Source organism: Chenopodium album, chromosome 5, assembly GCF_948465745.1.
Source record: "Chenopodium album chromosome 5, dcCheAlbu1.1, whole genome shotgun sequence".
NCBI lineage: Eukaryota > Viridiplantae > Streptophyta > Magnoliopsida > Caryophyllales > Amaranthaceae > Chenopodium > Chenopodium album.
The window spans coordinates 7,161,740-7,183,790 of NC_137838.1; the positions used below are offsets into that span (position 1 = coordinate 7,161,740).

At 34.8% G+C, this 22,051-nt stretch overlaps 2 protein-coding genes across 4 annotated transcripts; both read right to left on the reverse strand.

Moving 5' to 3' along the window:
• Window positions 1-5,497: 5,497 nt before the first annotated feature.
• LOC145631726 (cellulose synthase-like protein D3) lies at window positions 5,498-12,161 on the reverse strand. Of its 3 annotated transcripts, none has more exons than XM_081683885.1 (5): window positions 11,773-12,161; window positions 10,310-11,188; window positions 9,400-10,207; window positions 7,041-8,792; window positions 5,498-6,132 (listed from the first exon to the last, which is right to left on the reverse strand). In XM_081683885.1, the coding sequence occupies exons 2-4, from the start codon at window positions 11,176-11,178 to the stop codon at window positions 7,044-7,046; spliced, it is 3,426 nt and encodes a 1,141-aa protein (XP_081540011.1). In that variant the 5' UTR covers window positions 11,179-11,188; window positions 11,773-12,161; the 3' UTR covers window positions 5,498-6,132; window positions 7,041-7,043. The 3 variants fall into 3 exon arrangements, with proteins under 3 accessions (XP_081540011.1, XP_081540012.1, XP_081540010.1); XM_081683886.1 differs by having other exon boundaries at window positions 5,498-6,229; XM_081683884.1 differs by lacking the exon at window positions 5,498-6,132 and having other exon boundaries at window positions 6,799-8,792; window positions 11,773-12,159.
• A 3,014-nt stretch (window positions 12,162-15,175) lies between these two features.
• On the reverse strand, window positions 15,176-21,663 carry LOC145630254 (putative arabinosyltransferase ARAD1). Its single transcript, XM_081682510.1, has 9 exons — window positions 21,024-21,663; window positions 19,871-20,044; window positions 18,576-18,733; window positions 18,350-18,497; window positions 17,599-17,714; window positions 17,312-17,450; window positions 15,912-16,022; window positions 15,582-15,650; window positions 15,176-15,415 (listed from the first exon to the last, which is right to left on the reverse strand). Exons 1-9 carry the CDS (start codon window positions 21,519-21,521, stop codon window positions 15,287-15,289), a joined length of 1,542 nt encoding a protein of 513 aa, XP_081538636.1. The 5' UTR covers window positions 21,522-21,663; the 3' UTR covers window positions 15,176-15,286.
• Between the last annotated feature and the right edge of the window lie 388 nt (window positions 21,664-22,051).

Here is a 22,051-nt window from a genome sequence, read left to right on the forward strand (position 1 = left end):
ATCATATCATGTGAAATTACATTATTGCGTCCTTGTATCTACGTAGTATTAGATCGGTAATCACACGTATTTATTTTAGAGTTGTTTATATTATTATTGAATGATTAATTGTTCATATGCTTTAATTTATATGTATGATTAATGTATACAATTTCATGATTTGATCAGATTTAATGTCTTGTTATTATTGTTGTACGTATATGATGAATCGTATAAATATGTTAGGGTTTTTATTGTTGTTGTTATAGGGAGTATTGTTTTATCGAGGTTTTAGGGTTGTTAATGCAGAGTATTATACTAAAACATGCTTTTAAAATCATGCTTTTAAAATCAATTTATTTGCAAACATGCTCTGATACCACTTTGTAACACCCCCAAATCTCCCTCTACGGAAATACCAGTATAATACGTATAATTATACCGTAGAGATAGACTTGGGCGTATTACCGCCGCGTGATTACGCAAGGCTACTCAAAATACTTAACTCAATACCAAAAACTTGCAGCGGAAACTCAACTTTCTTTTATTAATACTTATGAAAATAGTAACATTGTTATGAGTACTCTAAATAAAGACAAGACCAACATTTCTAAACTAGGTGAAGCAAATCCCGGGACTCCCATATGCTCATTCATGACTCCACCTGAAAATAGTCAACACTGCTTACCATTACGGTAAACAGGGCGAACCAAAACAAATAGAAAATACAGATTAGCAAAATATGTTAAGTATGATAAGTGCAAGATAATGTAAACTCAATTTATTTGCAAACATGCTTTTAAAATCGATTCCAATAAATAATCCCCTAATTCCAAAACTCATGATTCAAAACCAATTCCAATGATTCAACATTCAAAATAATTGATAAACCAATTCCTTTAAAAATCCAATTCCTTTTTGAACCAATTTCTTTAAATTCAATTCCTCACCCAAGTGTGCACACCCCCCAAGCTAGTCTCCTTATATTACAAGGCTATTCTTGAGGAAAGACCCGGTCATACAAAGTCCAAGGCCTTATCAATAAACCAAATCCGCATAGTGGGATTACCAACCTGCTTATAAAGCATTAATAATAATAATAATTCAATGGTTCAATAAATCCTTTTAAGATCCAACAAATCCAATATAATTCAAACTCCTTTTTGATGAATCCACATACTTTCAAAATCAAAACATTTTAAATAAATACTTGAGAATAAAATCTCATATTAATAGCTTTCCAAAATTAATAACTCTTCCTTGAAAAACCTTTTAATTAATTCAACAAACCTTTTAAAAATCAAATTATTTAAACACAATAAGTAATTCAAACCATTTAAAACATGATTTTAAAACCAAAATACTTTTATCAATACCTCCAAACATGATTTATTTCAAAATCATAATTCAAATCAATTTAATTCAATCACCAATCAAATCAAATAAAACATGTTATTCAAACCAATCACTTTCAAAGGTATCTAGCCACCTAACGTACCTTGATCCTTGCTTAGCTATACACACCAAAAGAACCTCAAGAATCTTGGTCGAACACACCCTACAAATAAATATAACCTTAATCAATATAAGGTTAACAAATAATTAAAAACCCCCAACTATGTGTACACGAACCTTTTAATTAATTTCTCATAAATATCATTAAAAATATGATTTTATATAATTAATTCTACTCATAATAATTTTTATAAATCCCCCCATAATAAAAATAATAATAATTTAATAAGAGAAGAGAAGAAGAAAGAGAAGAATTGGATTTGCGTAGGAAATAATAGACAGAACTTTCAGAGGCTATAACTCCTTTGATATAGCTCAGAATTGGGTGATTCTTGAGCCTAACCTCAAGGACTTTTCAAGAGGAACAACTTTCTATGAAACGTCTATACCCCAAAAACTGAGCAAAAATGCCCGAAAATTGGCTTCAAAGATAAACGGGATGATTTGTGTAAAATTGAGGAGAAGAAAAGAAGAGAATTGGTGTGAAGAATGTGAGAGATATGAAGGGGTATTTATAGGCTAGGATGTAGAAAGGATAGAGTTTAAGGTGTGATATGATTACTAGAAAATGTGATAAGTTTTTGGGGTTGTTAAGGTACTTGAATCAAATTAAGTCTAGATTAATAGTTGGGTTAAAAGATAAGAAAATTTAAATGGATATACATATGGTTGGGAGAAGAAAGATAGGAACAAAATGGGATAATGAAGAAGAAAATTAGAGGATAATTTAAAATATAATAATTAACAAACTAAAGTGATAACAATCAATAATAATATAATAATTGAATAAATGAATATTTTAGATAATATCAAAATTAGTTAAATACATAATGTATATTAAATATTTCTCTTGAAATAGTTAGTAAAATATGGACCAACCTTAAAAAGATAATTAAACCTATATTATTAATTTAGAAATCCAAAAATAATTAATTATTCAAATGATTAAATACTTATATTTGGCGCTAAAATTCAAATATTATTTTGGCCCCAAATAATGAAATTACTAAAATACCCTTTTTATAAAATAATTCTTAATTAATTAATTATAAAATACGGGGTATTACACACTATAATAGAAAAAAGGTCTCTATGTTGAAATAAAAGTCATTTTGGTAATATATATGCTATAAAAGGTTAATTTTTTTAATGAAATATTTTATATACTGGTTAATTTGAATAATAAAGACCACTATGTTAAATTAGGGTCATAACGTTGTACTTTAAGTTCACAATAATATTAAACGTTATACTAGTTTTAATAAAGGTTATTATGTTAAAAATAAGGTTACTATATCAAAATTAAGGGTTACTATGTTCATATAATGTCAGTTGCGTGTGTATAAACCTCGGGTCACAATAACATTATTGTGGACCAGGTCCACGCAAGATTTTCTATTATGAGAGAATGAGTTGCATTGTATTGATGATCTTGGCTATTATTTATAGCCTACAAAAGATAACCTACACAATATAAACTATATCATATAAACTTTTATAAATCTATCTTAGAATATCACTAAGATATATTATTATCCTAAATATAATATTATGAGATCTATATGGAAAATATATCACAATAATACATTTTCCTATATTCCTAACAATTATCAACAAGAAGAGAAATGGCATTTGCTAAAGCTCATTCTTGTGGTTGCTTTCGTAGTCTTTTCGGTCAATTTTGATAACTACTTAGTATTTACTGTCGTATTTTACATATAACATGCCACATGCTAATTTCCAATTTAATTTTTATTTTTTTCGTAAAAAAAAATATCTAATTTTCTTTTATTTACATTAGACGATTTGTTACGTAATCATGGGTACCGCTTAGGGCATGTTCTCTTACGTTCAGTTCATTTCAACTCAGCTCAGCTCAGTTCAGCTCAGTCAATGAGAATAGGCCCTTAGTTATTGCAAGTCTGGGTCACCTAACACTCGTCAATAGCCAAATTATCCCATGCATGAAAGAACGGGCTATGTCCAATAACAGTCAATACTTTTGACATAGTAAGATCTCTCATTTAGAAATCAAAATTTAGCATAGAAAAATTTAGTTAAATCTTGGAAGATAGTTAGTTGTAAAGAAGAGTAATCCAAAAGCATTCAGATCTTTCAAAGGTATGTTTGTTTATTTTTTTTTGGGTAATTTTTAAGATTTTTATTGTGGTGGTTGCTTGGATTTTACTTCGTTGTATTATGGAATCTGGATCTATGGATACTACTATCTAGGTCATTTTAGTATTTATTGATTAAAAGTGCATGAAGTTTACCATTTTAGGTCTTAATAATAAATATTGTAGGTCTTTATAATTATTAAAACTTTAGCATTTTGCTGTACGTATATAGTCCAAAATAAGATGATTATTGTGATGGCTTTAAATCCTAATATTTGTGTTTGGTGATTAGTTGATTGAAAGAGAGGTTCGAACTTGATCTTTTATTTTTATTTTGAATACAAACCACATGTACGTAACCTTTTCAATTTCGATATTTAAAGACAAATATAACTTGGTCAAATACATGTGCATTCAATAATTTTATGCCAATGTTCCTATATACTTATTTATTTTAATACTCCGTAATACGTATCACATTAATTATAGAAATGGCTTAATAACCCACAACTCAACACAAAACGGATAGTACCACGAGCCTAATGGCTCAACGTATGTAACGTGGAGATATGCAATCGATGTATATCATATAATCATATTTGCTTATTTTGTACGTGTTACAGAAATAATCGTAGCAACTCCGAATTGCTATGGAAAATGTGGGAGGTTGTACGTAACATACGAGTGTAATGTGGATTGTGTTATGAAACATTTCAAAGGAGGAAGATGCCAACTTGTTGCTCCTGGTAGAACTAGTGTCTTCTGCTGCTGTCAAATTTAATGAGGCTTTAAGCTACTAGTTGATAGTTTGATACAGTACTTGATAAGATTGTTCAAGAGATCTGGCAATATTAATTTCATACATGAATATTTCAAAATCTAATGTTACTATCATTGTTATTAATTTTTTTTGTCACCGTTCCAATTATTAAGGTAAATGATATACGTGTCATTAGAATTTAGGATTACAAATAAGCATTTAATTAATCGAAGGATTCATCACACATTATGCAAGGCAAAATTATGCATAATCGGTTTAACAAAAACATTTATTTTATTTTTTATTTTCAATTTTAGCTACTAATTTGTGGCCCTTAGAGCTTTATACAAAGTATATCAGTGTTATTGTTATGTTTCATTTTCACAATCTAGTTGGTTTATAGACATATTAAATGAACCACTTGGTTGGGTTAGTCTCATGTCACTTTCAAGTTTTTCTTTCAATAACTACAATACTTCATGACGATTTTCAATCACTATAAATTTTAATGTCAGAGATTCAATTTTGATAAAAATGGTCTTTCATGGTCTTTTTTTGGTATAGAATATAGGTGAAGATAATTCATTTAGGTACATAAATAAACACAACAAACTGAACCACAAATGTATGGTGAGCTACCGTGGTAGCCACCCTAGCCGGTAGCTCGGTAGGGCGTATTTTTGCCATCGAATATCATTCTTGACAGCAAACGCTTAGGCAGAATAAATATTTCCAACATAAATTTTCATATAATTGCTTGCACTGATATATTTTGATAATTACCAATTGGTTATTGGTGCAGTGGTAATTGGAGCTGCACTTGGTAAGGAGGGCCGCATATTTGATCTCCTACAACAACAATTGGGAGGAGACTAGTATCTAACCATTCAAAACTGAGCCCCAAATCCGGATTAGCTCAAAGGGTGAACCGGGCCAAAAAAAGAAAATATATACTTCAGTATATTTCAATAATTTCATTGCTTAGTTTACTTTCAAACATGCAATTATTTTTTTGCACGTTTCATTACCCAAAATTACAAGCCATCAAATTCAAGCATTATTGAACCTTGAATTATAAGATTGAATAGCATATGCAATGGTATGATTAGAAATGGGTAAATGACAAATGGTACACATCATATTGATTATATTTTGCTAAATATAATGCAATTGATAAATCCCAAAAATATTGGGAAATTATAGAAAGATAATAGCTTCTCAACAGCAACATAATGTGGACAAGTGAATCATCATATGAAATAATCCTACAATAGCTAAACTTAAACCACCTAAATAGTTTATAAAAGATTCCACCATACTATTGACATCAGAACCCAACTTGACAAATACCCGATTAGACGTGGGTCGGATTCCAAACGAGAAGATCCAGATTTGTGTGGGATGGAATTTGAACCAGCGGGTTGCGGGGTGGCTGCAGGAGCCATATCAAAACCACTGAAACCTGTCGTCGGAGGTGAAAGGGACGGAGGGGGTGCCGCCACTAGCGAGGGTGGAGAGGAAGAATTAGGCAGTGAAGGTGTTTTGTTGATATCCTGCAACACCCCATCTATCCCATGACACCTGATTGAAGACCCAGCAACACAGAGGTCAGGGCTTATTATCTTAACATTGTTAAGGAAGAAGCTCTTACGCCCATTATTCGAGACTTTAAGCATAAACTCGAGCTCTGATGAAGGAAGCATCGACCCAGTTGGGAAGCGGATTAAGTAGTCAAACCTCAAAGTGGCTGGTATCGAGTGCCTGAGCAAGAAGTTAAGCACATCATTTTCCGGTATCACAGCTTTTGCTAATAACCGGTTGTTGGGCATCAAGAAGGTTACGTTGCTTGGGATCTTGTCTGTCGAAACCATATTTAAAAGCATGACAAATGCAAAGTAGTTAGCTCTTTGCATTTCTTCAATAGCAGTGTTAAGGGTTTGATTTGTTAAGGGGGCATCTTTAGCAATGGCCGAAGGCATCAGCGCCATTACAAAGAGTGAAAGGGCAGTGTATATGGCCATAGTTAGCAGGGATCTGTGTTTGTTCAGAAAAGAGGAGGTTTCATATGCAGGAAGAAAGTGCTTAAAATAAGATACTAGATCTTAACAGAAAATGAAAATCAAATTATATAGCTTAAGACATGCAACAATGCTGGTTCAACAACTGAAAGTTCACAGTTTCTGTGTTTTCGATATTTAGCAATCATAAACTTATCATTCATGAGTTTTACATCTCAAATTCAGATGAGAACATTTTAGTTGTAGTTACTGGAGGGTTGGACAACATGTCACCTACTCATATTTCATTTCTTTATTTTTGTAACCTAGTTAAAAATTACCATGCTTTTGGGATTGTTGTTTAGACAAGATCCTACATCAATTCGCCTGATAATTACGCAATAAACTCATTGCAAACAATGGCACAATCTGAAAGACTGAAGACGTTACTTCAAAATAATATCTTTCTGAAAAAAATGTTTTTACTGAATCATACAAAAATGAACGAATATTGGGGAGGGGGGTAGCATATTCTCCCACTCTAGCTCCTGGAGTCATTGGTGAGCCTTAGTAACATTGCTGAATGATATGACTCAGCATGAGCGATTAACTCATAGAGCAGTCAATAAAGAATATGTAGGAAAGTAATTTTATCTAACCAAATTTTTTTACCTTCTAAGGGAACTGAAATGAGCCTCCGATTTGGTCAGTATCTGATGGAGGTTTGATAGCAACCCAGAGGAGGGAAATCGTAATAGCAAGTAGTCCCGACCATACGAAAACAATAGTAGGTGTCCTCCCTCTTCTTCCCATCAGACCTTTAGCAAAAGGATACAGATGTGCCAACACCCAGAAACTGAAGAAAACCCCACCTATCAGCTTACTCCACTGGGGTATAGTACTGTAGATTGTACGGCTAAACCCAACTGCTATTGCTATCAAATTAAGCATCATGATCAGAATAGGTGGAATCATCAAAGATGTCCATTTCACGATGTAAAGATCAGCAAATTCATCATCGTTCTCATCACCGGAAGATTTAGAAGTCAAGGTAAAAGAGATTTCAATTCCCGCTACCACTTTCAGCAAGCCTTGGAGCACTGCAGCAAGATGAGCACTTGTCCCTCCAATCAACCAAAACTGTTCATTTCGCCACCATTCCTCCAACTGAATGCCTGACCATTTGATCTCAAGGATAGCAAGCAGACAGAGAGTTAAAGTAATGATTAGTAGATAGGTGAGGAAAGTGACATTCAGGGTTTGTACGATGAACTGGCCGGAGAAGAGAGAGAGTGCAGGTAGGAAGCAGTATACAATTAGGAAAATAGAGGTGAAAGGATAGATACCCACATTAAGGTATGCAATTCTTTGCAATATTTTCATTTTTGGGCTGGCAAGAAGGGCGTTATTGCGGGAGAAGAAGATTTCAACCGAGCCAGTAGCCCACCGAAGAACCTGATGGAGACGATCAGTTAGATTGATTGGAGCAGTCCCTCGGAAAGCATCTCGTTTGGTGACACAGTACACAGACTTCCAACCTCTGTTGTGCATCCTATAACCAGTGACCACATCCTCTGTAACAGAACCGTAGATCCAACCCACACGCTGCCCCCATTCTGTCTTGTCCTCATACCAGCAAGAAATGGAATTGATTGCCTCAGCAACAGTGTTTGCATCAAGCAACTCACGGCCGATTGTGAGAGCGCCAGGTGGCCTTCCATTCTTGACTGCAGGGTGATCAGCCAGCGGACGGCCTTGGTACTCTGCCACAGGGATTGAATCAATAAGGAACCTAGAGTTGCCGAATTTCTTAGGAAATGTGGCAAGAGGCATTTCTTCATCGTCAGAGTCGTCACCCATTCTCAGAGCTCGGTTCTCTTCAGCTGCTGCGCGCTTTTTGCTACGTCGAAAGCAGCAATCCCAGACACTTGGAGCACGGTCTTTTGCACGAGGTGGATCAAAGCCATAAAGGGCCATTCTTCTGAATAGACAACCAGTTCCGACATAGACTGGGCCTTGAAGCCCATCAAGGGCTCGCATATTGACGTCAAAGAAAACTGTGTTATTGTTGGCATACCGATCAGAGGGGTCAATACCCTCAAACCTTTGAGGGAACTGTACATAACATATGCGATCCCCACCACGGTCCATCATGAAACACATGCCTTCTCTCATTGCTTGGGCGTAGTAAATATAATGGTCACAATCCAGGTTGAGAATGAAGGGACCATTAGACATGATTGCAGATGCTCTCACCAATGCATTCATGGCTCCAGCCTTTTTGTTGTGATCATAACCAGGGCGCTTCTCACGTGACACATAAACCAGCAGGGGAAGGCGGATGTCAACTTCTGTAAGGTCAAGAAGCTTGGAATCATCAGGAACACCTAAAAGTGGTTCTTCACTCGGAGGCTTGAGCATAACCTGCATCACATACAAAAGGCCAAATCAGCACATCTGATCATAAAAGCATTAATCTATTTAAGGATTTAACAATCACTAATTTACAATCAAATAGACGACCTACTCCACAAAATAAGAGCTCGGTTTGAACTATGTATACTTTGGCCTTTTAACACAGCACAACCATACACAATCCTTAGAGACCCAAACATAGTATGTCCCTAAGATGATATACCAAAGAATGAAGTCCCTCAATTTAGCAAGGGAAGATACTCGTGGTCAGCAATTACACTAATCAATGCATGATTTCCAAATCCATTTGACAAATTTTCCGAATGTACAAAATGCCACATGTATAGTTTGAAAACATTGTAGCTCACATTGTACCCCCTAATAACTCTTTTATAATTATCTCATCAAATAAATTATGTCCTCATGATCCTCCACCAAAACACATAGAAAATTATATGTAGAACCAGGGGTGGATCAAGAGACATGATAATTATAGTGACGATTCTAAAAAGTTTACTATAATTTATGTCACTAAATCTTTCAGTAGATGTATTGGTTTAGCGTTCAATGACATATATTATCATCGGTCATGAAATGAAGAGTTATCAAATGTTACCTGTATGATTCCTGCATGATCTCCCTTTGAGTGTTCAGGAGAAGGATGATTCCAAGTACCAGGCCAGTGAGTTCCATCAGCCATCCAAGTAGCTTTCGGAATTTTAACAACCTCAAAAGGTTCATCGGTTGGATTTTGTCTCTGAAGTTTAAGGGCTTTGATTTCTTCCCTGGCATGGTAAGCATCAGATCGCCGTCGAATAGACTCGGGCAAACCATTGATCCGAACCTTGAATTCATCATATTCTCTTTTTACACGCCTACGGTCTTTAACAAAGTCTTGGCGAACTTTATTCTTGTATGGATCCTTCTTCAGACTAAAGTAAGAATCAGGATTCCTTGGCTCAATATTATGTTTACGGCAAAAAGGGACCCACATATGGGCAAAGCTTGCAGCTTCAGCCATGGCCTCAAAGGTAAGAAGGGCACCACCATCATCAGAAACATAGCAAGACAGCTTTTCAACAGGATAATCAGCAGCTAGGATAGACAAAATAGTGTTGGCAGTGACAAGAGGAGGCTCTTTTTCTGGATCTGCAGTAGACACAAAAATATCTATTCCAGGGAGATCTGATCTTCCAGTTGGATTGTTAGAACTAGGAGTCTCAAACTTCTCTTTCAGAACATTAAGATCTGTAGCACGATTTATGGGGCAGAGTTTTGGCATCTGATCAAGAAGCCAAGAGAAGGCAAACCAAATCTCACAGACCACAGACATGCCCCACAGCCATAATGCATCTTCATTTTTATGTTTGACTCTCCATGCAAGGAAGAAACCGAGAACAACCATTCGCACAAAAATGAGCAACCTATAATAGTGAACAAGCAGAAAATTAATACTGCTGAATAAACAGTGTAAAAACGATTATAGAAGAAAAATCAATCAGACATAAACATAACAGAAACATTACCGATAAGGACTGAGAACAGCAGCAGGAATCTTCACTTTCCGAGTAAGTGGCCTCCACGGTTTGTTCATCAATTCCTGAGGATCATGCACTTCTCCATCCTCTCCATTACCATCACTAGGAGCTCCCTCTTTTGGCCAAATAGCATTTCCATAACCATATGTCCCCTTTGTTTCAAATAACCACCGACTGTGATCAAATTCTGCAGTCTGACTTCTCATCAACACCGACTTTGTCGATTTCATTAACGACAATCTCCGCTCCATCTTGTTCATTCCGCCTGCAGGTGGAAGTGGGAGCGGTCTTTCACCAGTTGCCGCATCCAATTCAGGATTCTTGTAAGGTTCCTTACAACCAGGACACAATGAGTTCCCAGACTTGACTGCATCAATGTAGCAGTCACGACATATCTTGAAATCACATTCACAAGGAAGAATATCCTCACCCCTCTCATCACTCATCACATTCCCATCGCATCCAGGGATCGCACAAGAGGATCCCTTGGCACCAGCCATCTGTGGGTGGCTAGCTTCAGAATCAAAAACCTTGTCCATGAGATGAGCTCTTGTAACACTATTAAACCCTCCAGTAAAAAGAGAGTTGGAAACATATTGCTCCTCAACCCTTTGTGAAATGGTGTGGTCCATTGGCTGGTTATCAGGTGTTTGAGGTATCTGCACAGTATACTGTGCATATTCTGAACTCGAAAGTTCACTATCAAGATCATCCCTCGAACGGTTAGTATAGCGACCAGAGGAGCGTCGACCAAAGCTTACAGTTGGAGGAAGGGGAGGTCTGAGTTGCTGCAACTCAGATGCATCAGTGCTCGCTGATAGATTCGAGCGACTTTGCTTAAAAGATTTAGATGCCATTTGTATATACCTATCCAGAATCCCACAAATTCAACAATCAGATACTTCAACATTTTACTTATGCATTGACATTCATAATTCATTTTCTGCTAAATTTCAGCAGAACCAATGGTAATACAATAAACAGCATAATTTCACCCAGATTCAAACACAAATTATCAATACTGCTGACTAAGAATAAGCAAGAAATCTGAACTAACACAAACTTCACTACTATTACTACTATAAATAAATCATATTCAATTATTCAACCTAAACTCAGATCTTTAAATCAAATTTAAACCACCCCAGAATACTAATAAGCTCTATAATTACTAACTTGCATCATTACAGTAAAAGAAATCAAATCAAACCAAAACAAAATTCAGATCTTAAAACCCTAAATTCAACTGAAGAATCAATACAAAAATCAATCCAAAAAAAAACCCTTTATTCATAATATAGTTTAAGTCATCATTAACACAAAAAAAGGGAATAAAATAAAAGCTAAACTTGAGCAATAGCAGCAAAACAAAAACCAAAAACAGGGGATTAAAAAATTATACAAAATAAAAACATGGATTTAAAAATCCATTAAAAAAAATTAAAGCTTACCACTTTCAGCATAAAGGAAGAGATCTTTGGTGGGATCTTAGTAAAGAAGCTTCAAATTCAAATCAATGGCGAAAAATAGCAGAAACATGCTGTTCTTGCTCAACCCAAAAGAGAAGAGATAATAGATTGTAAGAAAAATGCAATAATAGTTGTAATAATTATTGCAAATAGCAAAGCTAAAATGGAAAATTTAGATTTATGGAATAGTTTCTAAAAAAACCCAGATTATATTAAACCAAAAAAAATTGAGAAAGAATGAAAATAAATTTTCTCTTCCCAATAAATTAAATTAAAAAGGGAGTATAAAAAATGTGAATTAGCAAAGTTTGAAAAAAAAATAAAAATTGGTATTTGTGAGAGTAAGGTTCACACGGAAGTGTGAACTGGGAAGTTGCTGCTTCCAGTGGGTTTTATTACATTGTTCATGTGAGAGATTAAGCAAGCTACTCTACTATTACACGACACCGTTTTACGCGTTTCTTTGGATTTTATTTTTTTTGAATATAAAGTGCGGTTTTTCCGTTAAAGTGTACTTTTTTTAACTAAGTTCAATAGGAGTACAAGCGTTTTATGCTTTTGTTTTGTTTATTTATACCTTGTCATGTAAAAAGTGTGTAAATGTGGGGTGTAAGGAGATAGTAATGAGTAGAGCATGCCTATGTAGCACAAAAAATACAACACATGAAATATGAAATACAAGTCTATCGACATGATAAACATATTTAAGATAAGTAGATACTAACGGGGTATGAATGACATTTTTTCATTAAGCGATGGGTATTGTTGTACGATTACTAGGCATGATCGCATGCGTGGGACTAATGTCATGTCTGACTACTTCATCAATAAACTCGATTACCGAAGTAGTATTTTGCTTCATCAAAGCCTGACTAATACATCTCTTTCTTGCATCATCCACCGAAGCTTCTTCTCCTCCCTTCCTCGATTTCCACCATCTTCGAAAATCAAGGTAAATGGTAGCTTCAATAGAGGACATGGATGGGCTTAATTTCACCCTTTCTTCATAGGATATTAGTTTAATAGGCAACAAAGCCGCCAGAGATGGTGTTGCCATCGGTGGAAGATGGGTGGAGATCGAGGAAAGGAGGAAGCTTTAATGATGGTGTCTGAGCCCTTTTGTGTTATATGCATTGCTCCACGGTAACATAACATTAAGGGCTTGTTCTCATAGATTGAACTTAGTTGAGCTGAACTGAACTGAAATGAATATTTTATAGGAGAAGAAAATTAGGAGCTGAGCTGAACTAAACTAAACTAAACTGAAAATAAATGTATGAGAACAAACCCTAACAGTGATTGAACATCATTCTCTACCTAGCACATGACATGCTAAAAAATAACAATAGAACCATTACATAAACCTTACCGGTTTGTCTATAAGATTAATGGGGTCGCCTCCTACAATAATATAATAATCGGTCTAATTTTCGGGTCATGAATTAAAAATTCATTTCATAGAAAACAACAAATAATGTTAATCTTAAAACTAAAACATTAAGTTCATCACGCCACCCTTCATCTTATCTATCAATTCTTTTTTAAAAAAATTAATAAAAAATAAACATTTAAAATGAAGTAAGTAAGTATCCACATCTAACATTGAACAGAATAGAAGCTCCCTTTACTTGCCATTTCGCCAAGTAATTGGCTAATCCAAAATTTTAAAAAGTAAAGTACTTGATAATACTGTTATAGATTAGATTTTCATTATAAGACAAAATAGAAAGGAAAAAAAAATGTCAAAGCACATCACAATAAGTATGGGGACAGTCATTGTAACATGCACTTTTGATTTTGAGCTGACCTTATAAAAGAAATTTGCTCTAACATCTTTTTGTTGCTACAAGTATTTAATCAACTATTCCGTAACATATTTGTCAGTAATTCTTTATTGTAAGTTAATAATAACCATATATATGAAAATAAATCATCTAAATATGTCACTAGTATGGAAAGAATACATTTTAGGAGGCACAGGTGCAACCACTTTGCCACCTAAATTGAATCCTTCCTAAATTTTTTTTTAGTACATATATACTTTTCAATTCTTAAAAGTTTGATACTAACTTGTTTGACATTGGTAATCATGGGTTCTAATTTGGTTATATAGGTATTCCTTACACAGTAAATGTTACTCCGTACTTTCTTAATATTTTCTCGGGAAATTATGAAGTAGGATATGTATATTGTATAAGATGTACTAAAGCTCTAAAAGTCAATTGTAGATTTAAAAAAATCATACATTATCAATCGTAAGAACATTGCATCTTATTATATACACTCGAAAATTTCCGGAAATTCCCGTATCTCATTTCTCACCTTACTTTTAATAGATACAGAGTACTAAATGGCATAAATGAAGCACTAATAATGGTCTGAGCTCGATCGAGATCAAGAGGAATATACATGCTGGCGTTCCATGAATTTGCAAATCAAAAGAAAATTAAAGTCGAAGGTACAATATTCATGTGCACCGCCTTTTGAGTCTATGCTACCTTAATCATTTCATATACTTCACTAATTTATAATTTATTATTAAGGGCCTAATAAGGTCATTGTCAAGATACATATAGTCAAAATTCAATAATGAACTTGTGAAAAAAATAAAAAATGACATACAATGGAAAAAGAATATAATATTCTTGCAAGATCTAAGCCGAGAAGTATGGGAATAATGGATGCTGTCTTTTTCATGGGAAGACCATTATTATCCTCATCGTCCTTATTGTCATTTTTATAGGACTGTACCCAGTATTGAAATAAGCTGCCCTACAAAATGTTATTAGACAACACGTGATTTTGTCTTGCATTTTTAAATTATCACCTCCATTACATAATATTTGCAACAATTTGAAATAAAGTAGAGAGGAAAAATCTCTAAACGTTGCAAATATTATGTAAAGAGGTAGTAATATCAATTCAAAATACTACGTAGTTGAGACTGTTTTAGTAAATGTTCAAGTTAACCCAACGTTGAAAATTTTCAAGTGACATATCAAAATTGACATAATGCTTAAGAGTTTTTCTCTATCCCTATAAATTTCAATGCATATGAATGCTGGACTATCCATACTTTACTACGTACTAATTCAACATCCTTGATGCACTGAAAGACCTGCGGTGGTTTGTGATCAATCATCATCCTTGGCCCTAGCCTTGAAGACTGCAAGACCTGCGGACTTGGCAAAACTCGCAAGTTCTCATCACAAACCAAAAGTAACCGCAGAAGATAAATTAAGGATCGATAAATTCGATCATAAGGTTTAAATTACATTACCCATAAGGAAAAAATGTATTCTTTGCCAAAACAAACATAAGAATGACATATTACAATTTGAGATTTGAGCAAACTATTCCTTGATCCAGAAAGTGAACACAGTGAGACGTATAACTGAACTATTATGAACAAGTGAGTCCAAAAAGGCAATTCTACACCAGCAATAAGGAATTACAAAAAAAATTGAGGAAGGGGTTATCTATAGTTAAATTTCAGTCATAACAAGGGACCTGGGATACTGGAATTTGACTGCCTGCATTCACATATGCATGTGCTTCTGGATCCCTGAACCACACGTTGAGATCTCCTGATATGAAGTTTGATGTTAACCAGCTTACCAGCAATCTGCAGCATCTTTCTTAAGTTAGCAGAAATTCAATAGGGCAAAGGACATGAAGAGGGGGGGGGGGGGGGTAGTTGTATGTACAAATTTAACAAGCAAGCCAAAGTTTGCAGGACAAAGGGAAGGTTTTGCAAGAAATAGACAAGGTTATGAATCGTAAAAGCAAACCATTCTCCATGTCAAGTCTTCAGGACCCAAAGGCTGTGCTGGATTTGAATAAACAAAATGCCTCGAGTACTGAAAATAAAAACAATTTCAGTCATAAATTATCATAAGCAAAAGACAATTAAGATAATTATGCTAGTTCAAAATGGAAATCCTAAACAAACCCAAACACAGTTTAGATACCAGGGTGAAACACTCTTGTTTCTTTTACATTACATTAAAAAGGGAAGATGATAGGCAACAATCAAATGAGGAGATGGTTCAATCATATTTAAAGATGCTTTTAACATTTTTGGGCTATTAGGCGGCAAAAAAATACAAATTTAAAATTACCTTGGCCAAGAATTTTTGTCTCTCTTTGATCTCTGAAGGACTAAAACCTTTAAGGTGTGTTAATAGCCAGCCCGGTCTTAATGCATCATTTGATGAAACAAATACAGCCATCTGCATACATAATGACAAAAAGAATCTTGAGTATAAAATTCAGTTCAAAGTACTTATAACATGAACTGATTATTTGACAACTTAGTGAAAAAAGGCAGAAATTTGAAGCAAAAAACTGAGCAGCATAGCTTAATAATATGCTAATTCACTTGAATATTTGTGGGTTTCTGATAATAGTAACAAATTGTTATTAGAACCAATTGCATCCAAATTAAGATATCCAAATGTCTCCCTTTTGGAATAATGAAAGATACCCAGAACTTAGTTAAACATTTAGAAAACTTATGCAAATGGCAAGAAGCAGCATAGGCTGACAAAACGCTAGATGCTAATGTACGTCACAATATCATGGGCACTATATACAAGTAGCAAGATAATAGATGATACTATTCTATGCATGTGGGCAGGTTCAGATTTGGCTTGTCAAAGGACTGGGGATGCCCAACACTTAGGGCCCGGCTGGACAAACCACTTGACTCGGATAGGAGGCGCAAGCTGGGCAGGAAGCTAAATTGGGGGCCCCAGGGATACTAATTGCATCCAAACCAAGCTTTGCAAATTCCATCCCTCAGAGAGTATGGAGGAGCCAAGAAGGTCATGCAGACAGCATACAGTAACAGCAGCTCTTGGGCTATCAGTTTAAAAATTAAAAAGGCAAGAATGTACGACAACAATCAAGCTTGAAATTCACATCCACCTCCATTTAGTCTTCCAACAAAAAAGAAAAGAGACCTAAGTCTAATAATTACACTGCCATCAGAGAGACAAAAGAGAATCATAGTCGAAGAGCTTTGCAAAAATGAACATGTAATATCTTTACATTCACTGCAATCAGTTCAGTTGACTACTGATTGGTCTGTCAGTGTGCAATTAGTGGCTAGCAGCCCAGTGCTAACAGTCAGCAAAATGCTAAATTACAGTACAATATATAACACAATAGCAGTAATTGATAGATGACAATAACACCGAATATTGTGAACGGAAGGAAAAAAAGAAAGAAAAGGGGAAGTTACAAAAAAAAAAAAAGATATTATGTTTGATAAACTAATGTTAGTCCGTAGCAGTTTAACATGTCAAAACATATGATGACACAAACTATGCTAGATTCTATTCACTTGAGAGGTGTGCATAAAATTTTCTTTCTAGGGTCTTATATAGTGAAAACACTATGTGAAACCTAAAAATCACAATTTTCATTTGAAAGTTTCCTAATTTAAACATTGATATGTGAAACGCTAAAACAGTCCAAATGGCATTGGCATTGGCATTGCCATAGTCTATAGCCATACCTTACGATAGTCGATTATTCCTTCAAATGGAAGCTCCAGCTCGTCACTGACTATAACAGGGATGCAGCCACTGAATATAGCATCAAACAGTCTTGCAGATGATGGAGTGTCACCGGCTGGGCTCAGGCAAAAGATGGACCTGACAAGCATGAAAAACTACTCAGCTGCATCCACAATTTGTAGGTGTAATAAACTATTCAGCTAAAAATCTCAACACAATTGAATGTATTGATAGTTAAGAAAGAAAAATTAAGGTAGATTGTCCAAGTGAAGTTCATAATTCTCACTTGCGCATTCCATTTTGGGCTGCAGCTTTGCCAGCCTCTCCAGATGTCCCTTCTTCAATGACTACACCATCAGCACCAGACAGCTCTATCACAAGTTTTGATCGGATCTTTCCTCCCTAAAAAGCAGAACAACAATATAAGTAAAGACATTTAACATCTTGTATATGGTACTTCCAACAGATGTCTTTCTTCTTTCACAAGCATTATCAGACAAAAACTTTATTTTCAGCAATCAAAAGCACCATTGCTTTTAAATAACTAGAAAGAAAATCATTAGAAGTGTACACAAAACATTTGCCTTAAGCTCAAATTTAACAAGGCAGAAAGAATGATAATGATTAGTAACAATCTCCAAGTCTAACCTCTATCCAGTATCCACTACCTCCAACTCATAACATATTCCCACTTTCACACTCCACAGAGACTTAGAAAGTTCATTAGACGGCATTGCAAAGGTAATTTGCCCAAATATATTAAAGAACATTAGAGTTTATAAGGAACACTATGCAATATCATAAAGTTATAGCAGCAAAAGAATTAGAAAAATATGTCGATAGACTTAGTCTTTATTCTCTTTAATACAAACCCATTTTGAAAATCTCCAACTGCAGCATGCACGACTTACTATGCATAAAGAGAGTAGGAAGTATTTCAGTTCAAGTTACTCCCAATAGTCCTAAAACAACACAAATCATCTATGACAATTCCAAATAAAATACTAAAAGCTAGCAATCATGAGAAGGCTCCTTACAGCATTTCTTTTAAGTCTCCCACGAAAAAATAGCAGTGTACTTCTCTTGGATTCATATTCACGTAAACAATAAGAGTCGCAAAAGTCCACATTAGAAACATATGGCAGAATCAGGTCTTTCTCGAGGTAAACCTGGCCAGGCTTGTACCTAAATCCAACACATAGTATCCAAATCAGCCACATTAACTTCTTAGGTGGTAATTAAATTACAAAAACAATCACAAACCAGTTTCCTGTTGAGTCCATGTCAGGTAATAGCCAAATTGCGGTTTTCATAAGTCTACGAACTGATTTAAATGACCAGGGATGATGAACTGGAAGTATGTGGTCTCTTCCCCCAGAACGCTTCCATGCTGGCTGATCAGTCACCCATTTTAAAGCTTCCTACATCAAAGCATAACATACAATTACTTAGCAAGAACATTCAGCTACAGAAGAAATCATCATCTCACAAATAAAAAGATTGAAGGAGGAACTTGGCCACCTTCAGGGTATTGACCAAGGCCCCATAAAGACAAAATGTTGATTAAATATTAGGCAAACTACTACTGCTTCACATGACCAAAAGGCAAATTTAGTGTTTTCTTTCCAACATTTAGGAATTTTTATCAGTCATATGCTTTGTTCAAGACCATATATCAACAATAATATATTTGGTATCTAAACTTAATGTTTTGGTGCATAAGTTTACTAATATTTAATGTACAGATTTTTTTTCCGCCACCCAAACTTCTCCATAGTTTTAATTAATAGTCAGACATTCTATCTACTAGTGCATTAACACAACAACATAAACATTATTTACATACCTATATTTAGTAATTTAAAATACTTTATATAATAGGATTAAAATCTTACAGCATAAGTCAATCTTCCCTAAGATTTGCTTATATAGATGTGGTGCTAGGTTTCTAGCTTTTGCTCCCTTAAACTTCAGGAAGCAAATTTGTCAAGCATTTTGTTAAATAGCAAAAAAATCTTGAGGTTGAAATTATGTGCACAGAAAACCTCATGCAAGTGAACTCCATGCATTTGTGAGTAAAGTTAAGCATGGAACAGAGGAGTAAGAGTGTAAGACAAACAGACTAGATAAACAAACAGAATTTAAACTTCGGACCTGAAACTAAAGCCGCATTTTTACAGTAAAACAATAAATGATACATTTCAATCTCAAATTCAAAACTGTTTTGCCTGATGAGCTGAAATCATAAAATGACTTGGAGGTGATTTAAAATTTTGGATACAATTCTGAAGAATCAAATTTCATCAGCAAAAACTTCATTGACATACACACAACAATTTTTTCACACCTCTTATCATAAAAAGACTTGGAGGTGATTTAGAATTTGGATACAATTCTGAAGACTCAAACATCACCAGCAAAAACTTCAATGACATACTCATTACAATCCAATGCAAAATTGCACATATCACAAACCAGACATCAATGCAAGGTTTAACTAAAGCAGGAAAAACAAAACAAAGAACAAAGAAAACCGAATATCAGAGAAGCACTCACACCCTGTAAAGTGCTTTGCACTGCTGTTTCTCCATCAAGAAGTAGCTGATAGTGGTGAAGAATGGGATATAAAATAAATCAGCTTCCTCTTGCTTGTGAACGCGTATGACGTTTTTTAACAGCCTTTTTGACTCCGGAGCAATCAGATCAGCCCAAAGCCAGTAGTCAACAGAATGCTGCAAAAGAGTAAACGAAAGTATTCAACGATCATTCTCATCCTTAAACAGATTACCACAGACAACAGCACTATAAAGAAAACTAAACCGATAAGTAATCTACACCAATGCACTTACAAGTCATAAGTAATAACCTCGTCCCCATATATCATGAAACCATATAGAGTACCTAGCAACCAATTCAATTTTCCAAGGGTCGAAACCTAAATCTTAATAGAACTTTCTTACTACCCCTCGCCACTTTCCCACTTAAAAACTAAGTAGCTCTTCATATCTAGTAAGTTAAATAACACATTCTCAAATTACACTTACTATTTCAGGAATTGATTCGTAGGCCCTGTTTGATTCACTTTAATTTTGCTGAACTGAAATTATTTTTACTGAACTTAAATTATTTTTACTGATTTTCTATTATAATTCTTCTTTAAGAAAACTGAATTTTACTGAACTGAACTTATTTTTACTGAACTGAAATTAATTTTACTGAACTGAAATTAATTTTACTGAACTGAACTTATTTTTACTGAATTAAAATTATTTTTACTTAATATTATTTTTTTAAGGTGAATCATACAGGGCCGTAGTCTCATGACACGATGCCTGTTATCGACAACTTACGATTTAACAAGCGTTATTATGGTATTTTAAGCCAAATCGTTAACAATAGTTTCTAACCAATGCAGCAATGCTGCCTAACAACTTGAGGACGATGGAGTTCAACCCAAAAAGGCAAGTAATTTAAGTTTTGTGAAGCTCTAAGTAGAGAGTTGCCTCAAATTTCAATCTGCCTTCTTCATTTTTGAGTTTAATTGTCCAAAAGCATACACTAAAATTCCAGTTTCAAAATTTCTCAGATGATACACAAATTGATGCTTCAACACACAGCAATAACTAATCAAATCAACACAACAATTTCATAAGCAAAATCAAAGTTAACAAAATATGCAAGAATCTCAATAGAATAGAAGCAGAAATTCACCTGTTCGATAAGACGATGAACAGGACTACCATTAGAGGTCAAATTGGAGGTCTCTTTATAAGTATTCCGAAACAACCACAACAAATCATAAGTAAATTTCGAAGGCATTTCATACACATAAACCCTAATCGGCATCGAACCAGCAGGATAATACGATTCATCACCAATTCGCTCATTCTCTCTCTTCCAAATCAAATCATCCAGCTTCTTCACACTCTCATCGTCGGTGGAACTCGCTGTATCATCATTCAAATGCTTGGGGAGCTTGTTCGTGAGGAAATTCTCGAGCGATGCGACGAAAGAATACTCGAAATTAGGGTTAGGGTTTGGGATTGAGAAAGAGGATTTGGGAGAGAGAGAAGGAGTTGCAGAGGAGAAGAAGAAGACGATGAAGAAGAAAGTGAGGAGAGAGAGAATGATGATGATGATTGGAGAAGTGTAGATTGGTCTTTCTCTTGAGGAAGATGAAGAAGAAGAGTGGAGGTGTTTTCCTGCCATTGTTGGAAGGTAGGAGAGAGAAAGTGTGCAGGAGAAGAATGCAGTGAAGTGTGAAAGTTTTGAGATCTCTGTTTGAGTGTTTCAGTTTTCACATGATGATCAATGGTAAATTTATGGAGTGACGGTAGAGGGAAAGAACCAACACTAGAGTAGCGCGTCCGTCCAGCCGTGCTAGCTCACGTTTTGAACCCACTTATAAATAGTCATGTCGTGCTGGGCTTCTGGTGAAATTAAAAGACAACAATTAAGTAAATGAAGCCAAATGAGGAAAATTAGATATCATGTTCAAACAAATTTTTAAATAAGATCGTCCTACCATTAAGATTACCTTGACTCACAAAAGTGCTCTTATGATGGTATCATCATGGTAACAAACTTACAAAAGTAGTCTTACAAATTTACAATGGTAATGTAGTCTTGTACAAATTCTTCTGATAAAGCTATAAGGGTTTAGATTAATGGGTACGACTTATAAACTTCTTAGTGTTTGGTGAACAATTGTGGTAGAGGAAATAATGACACTAGACCCG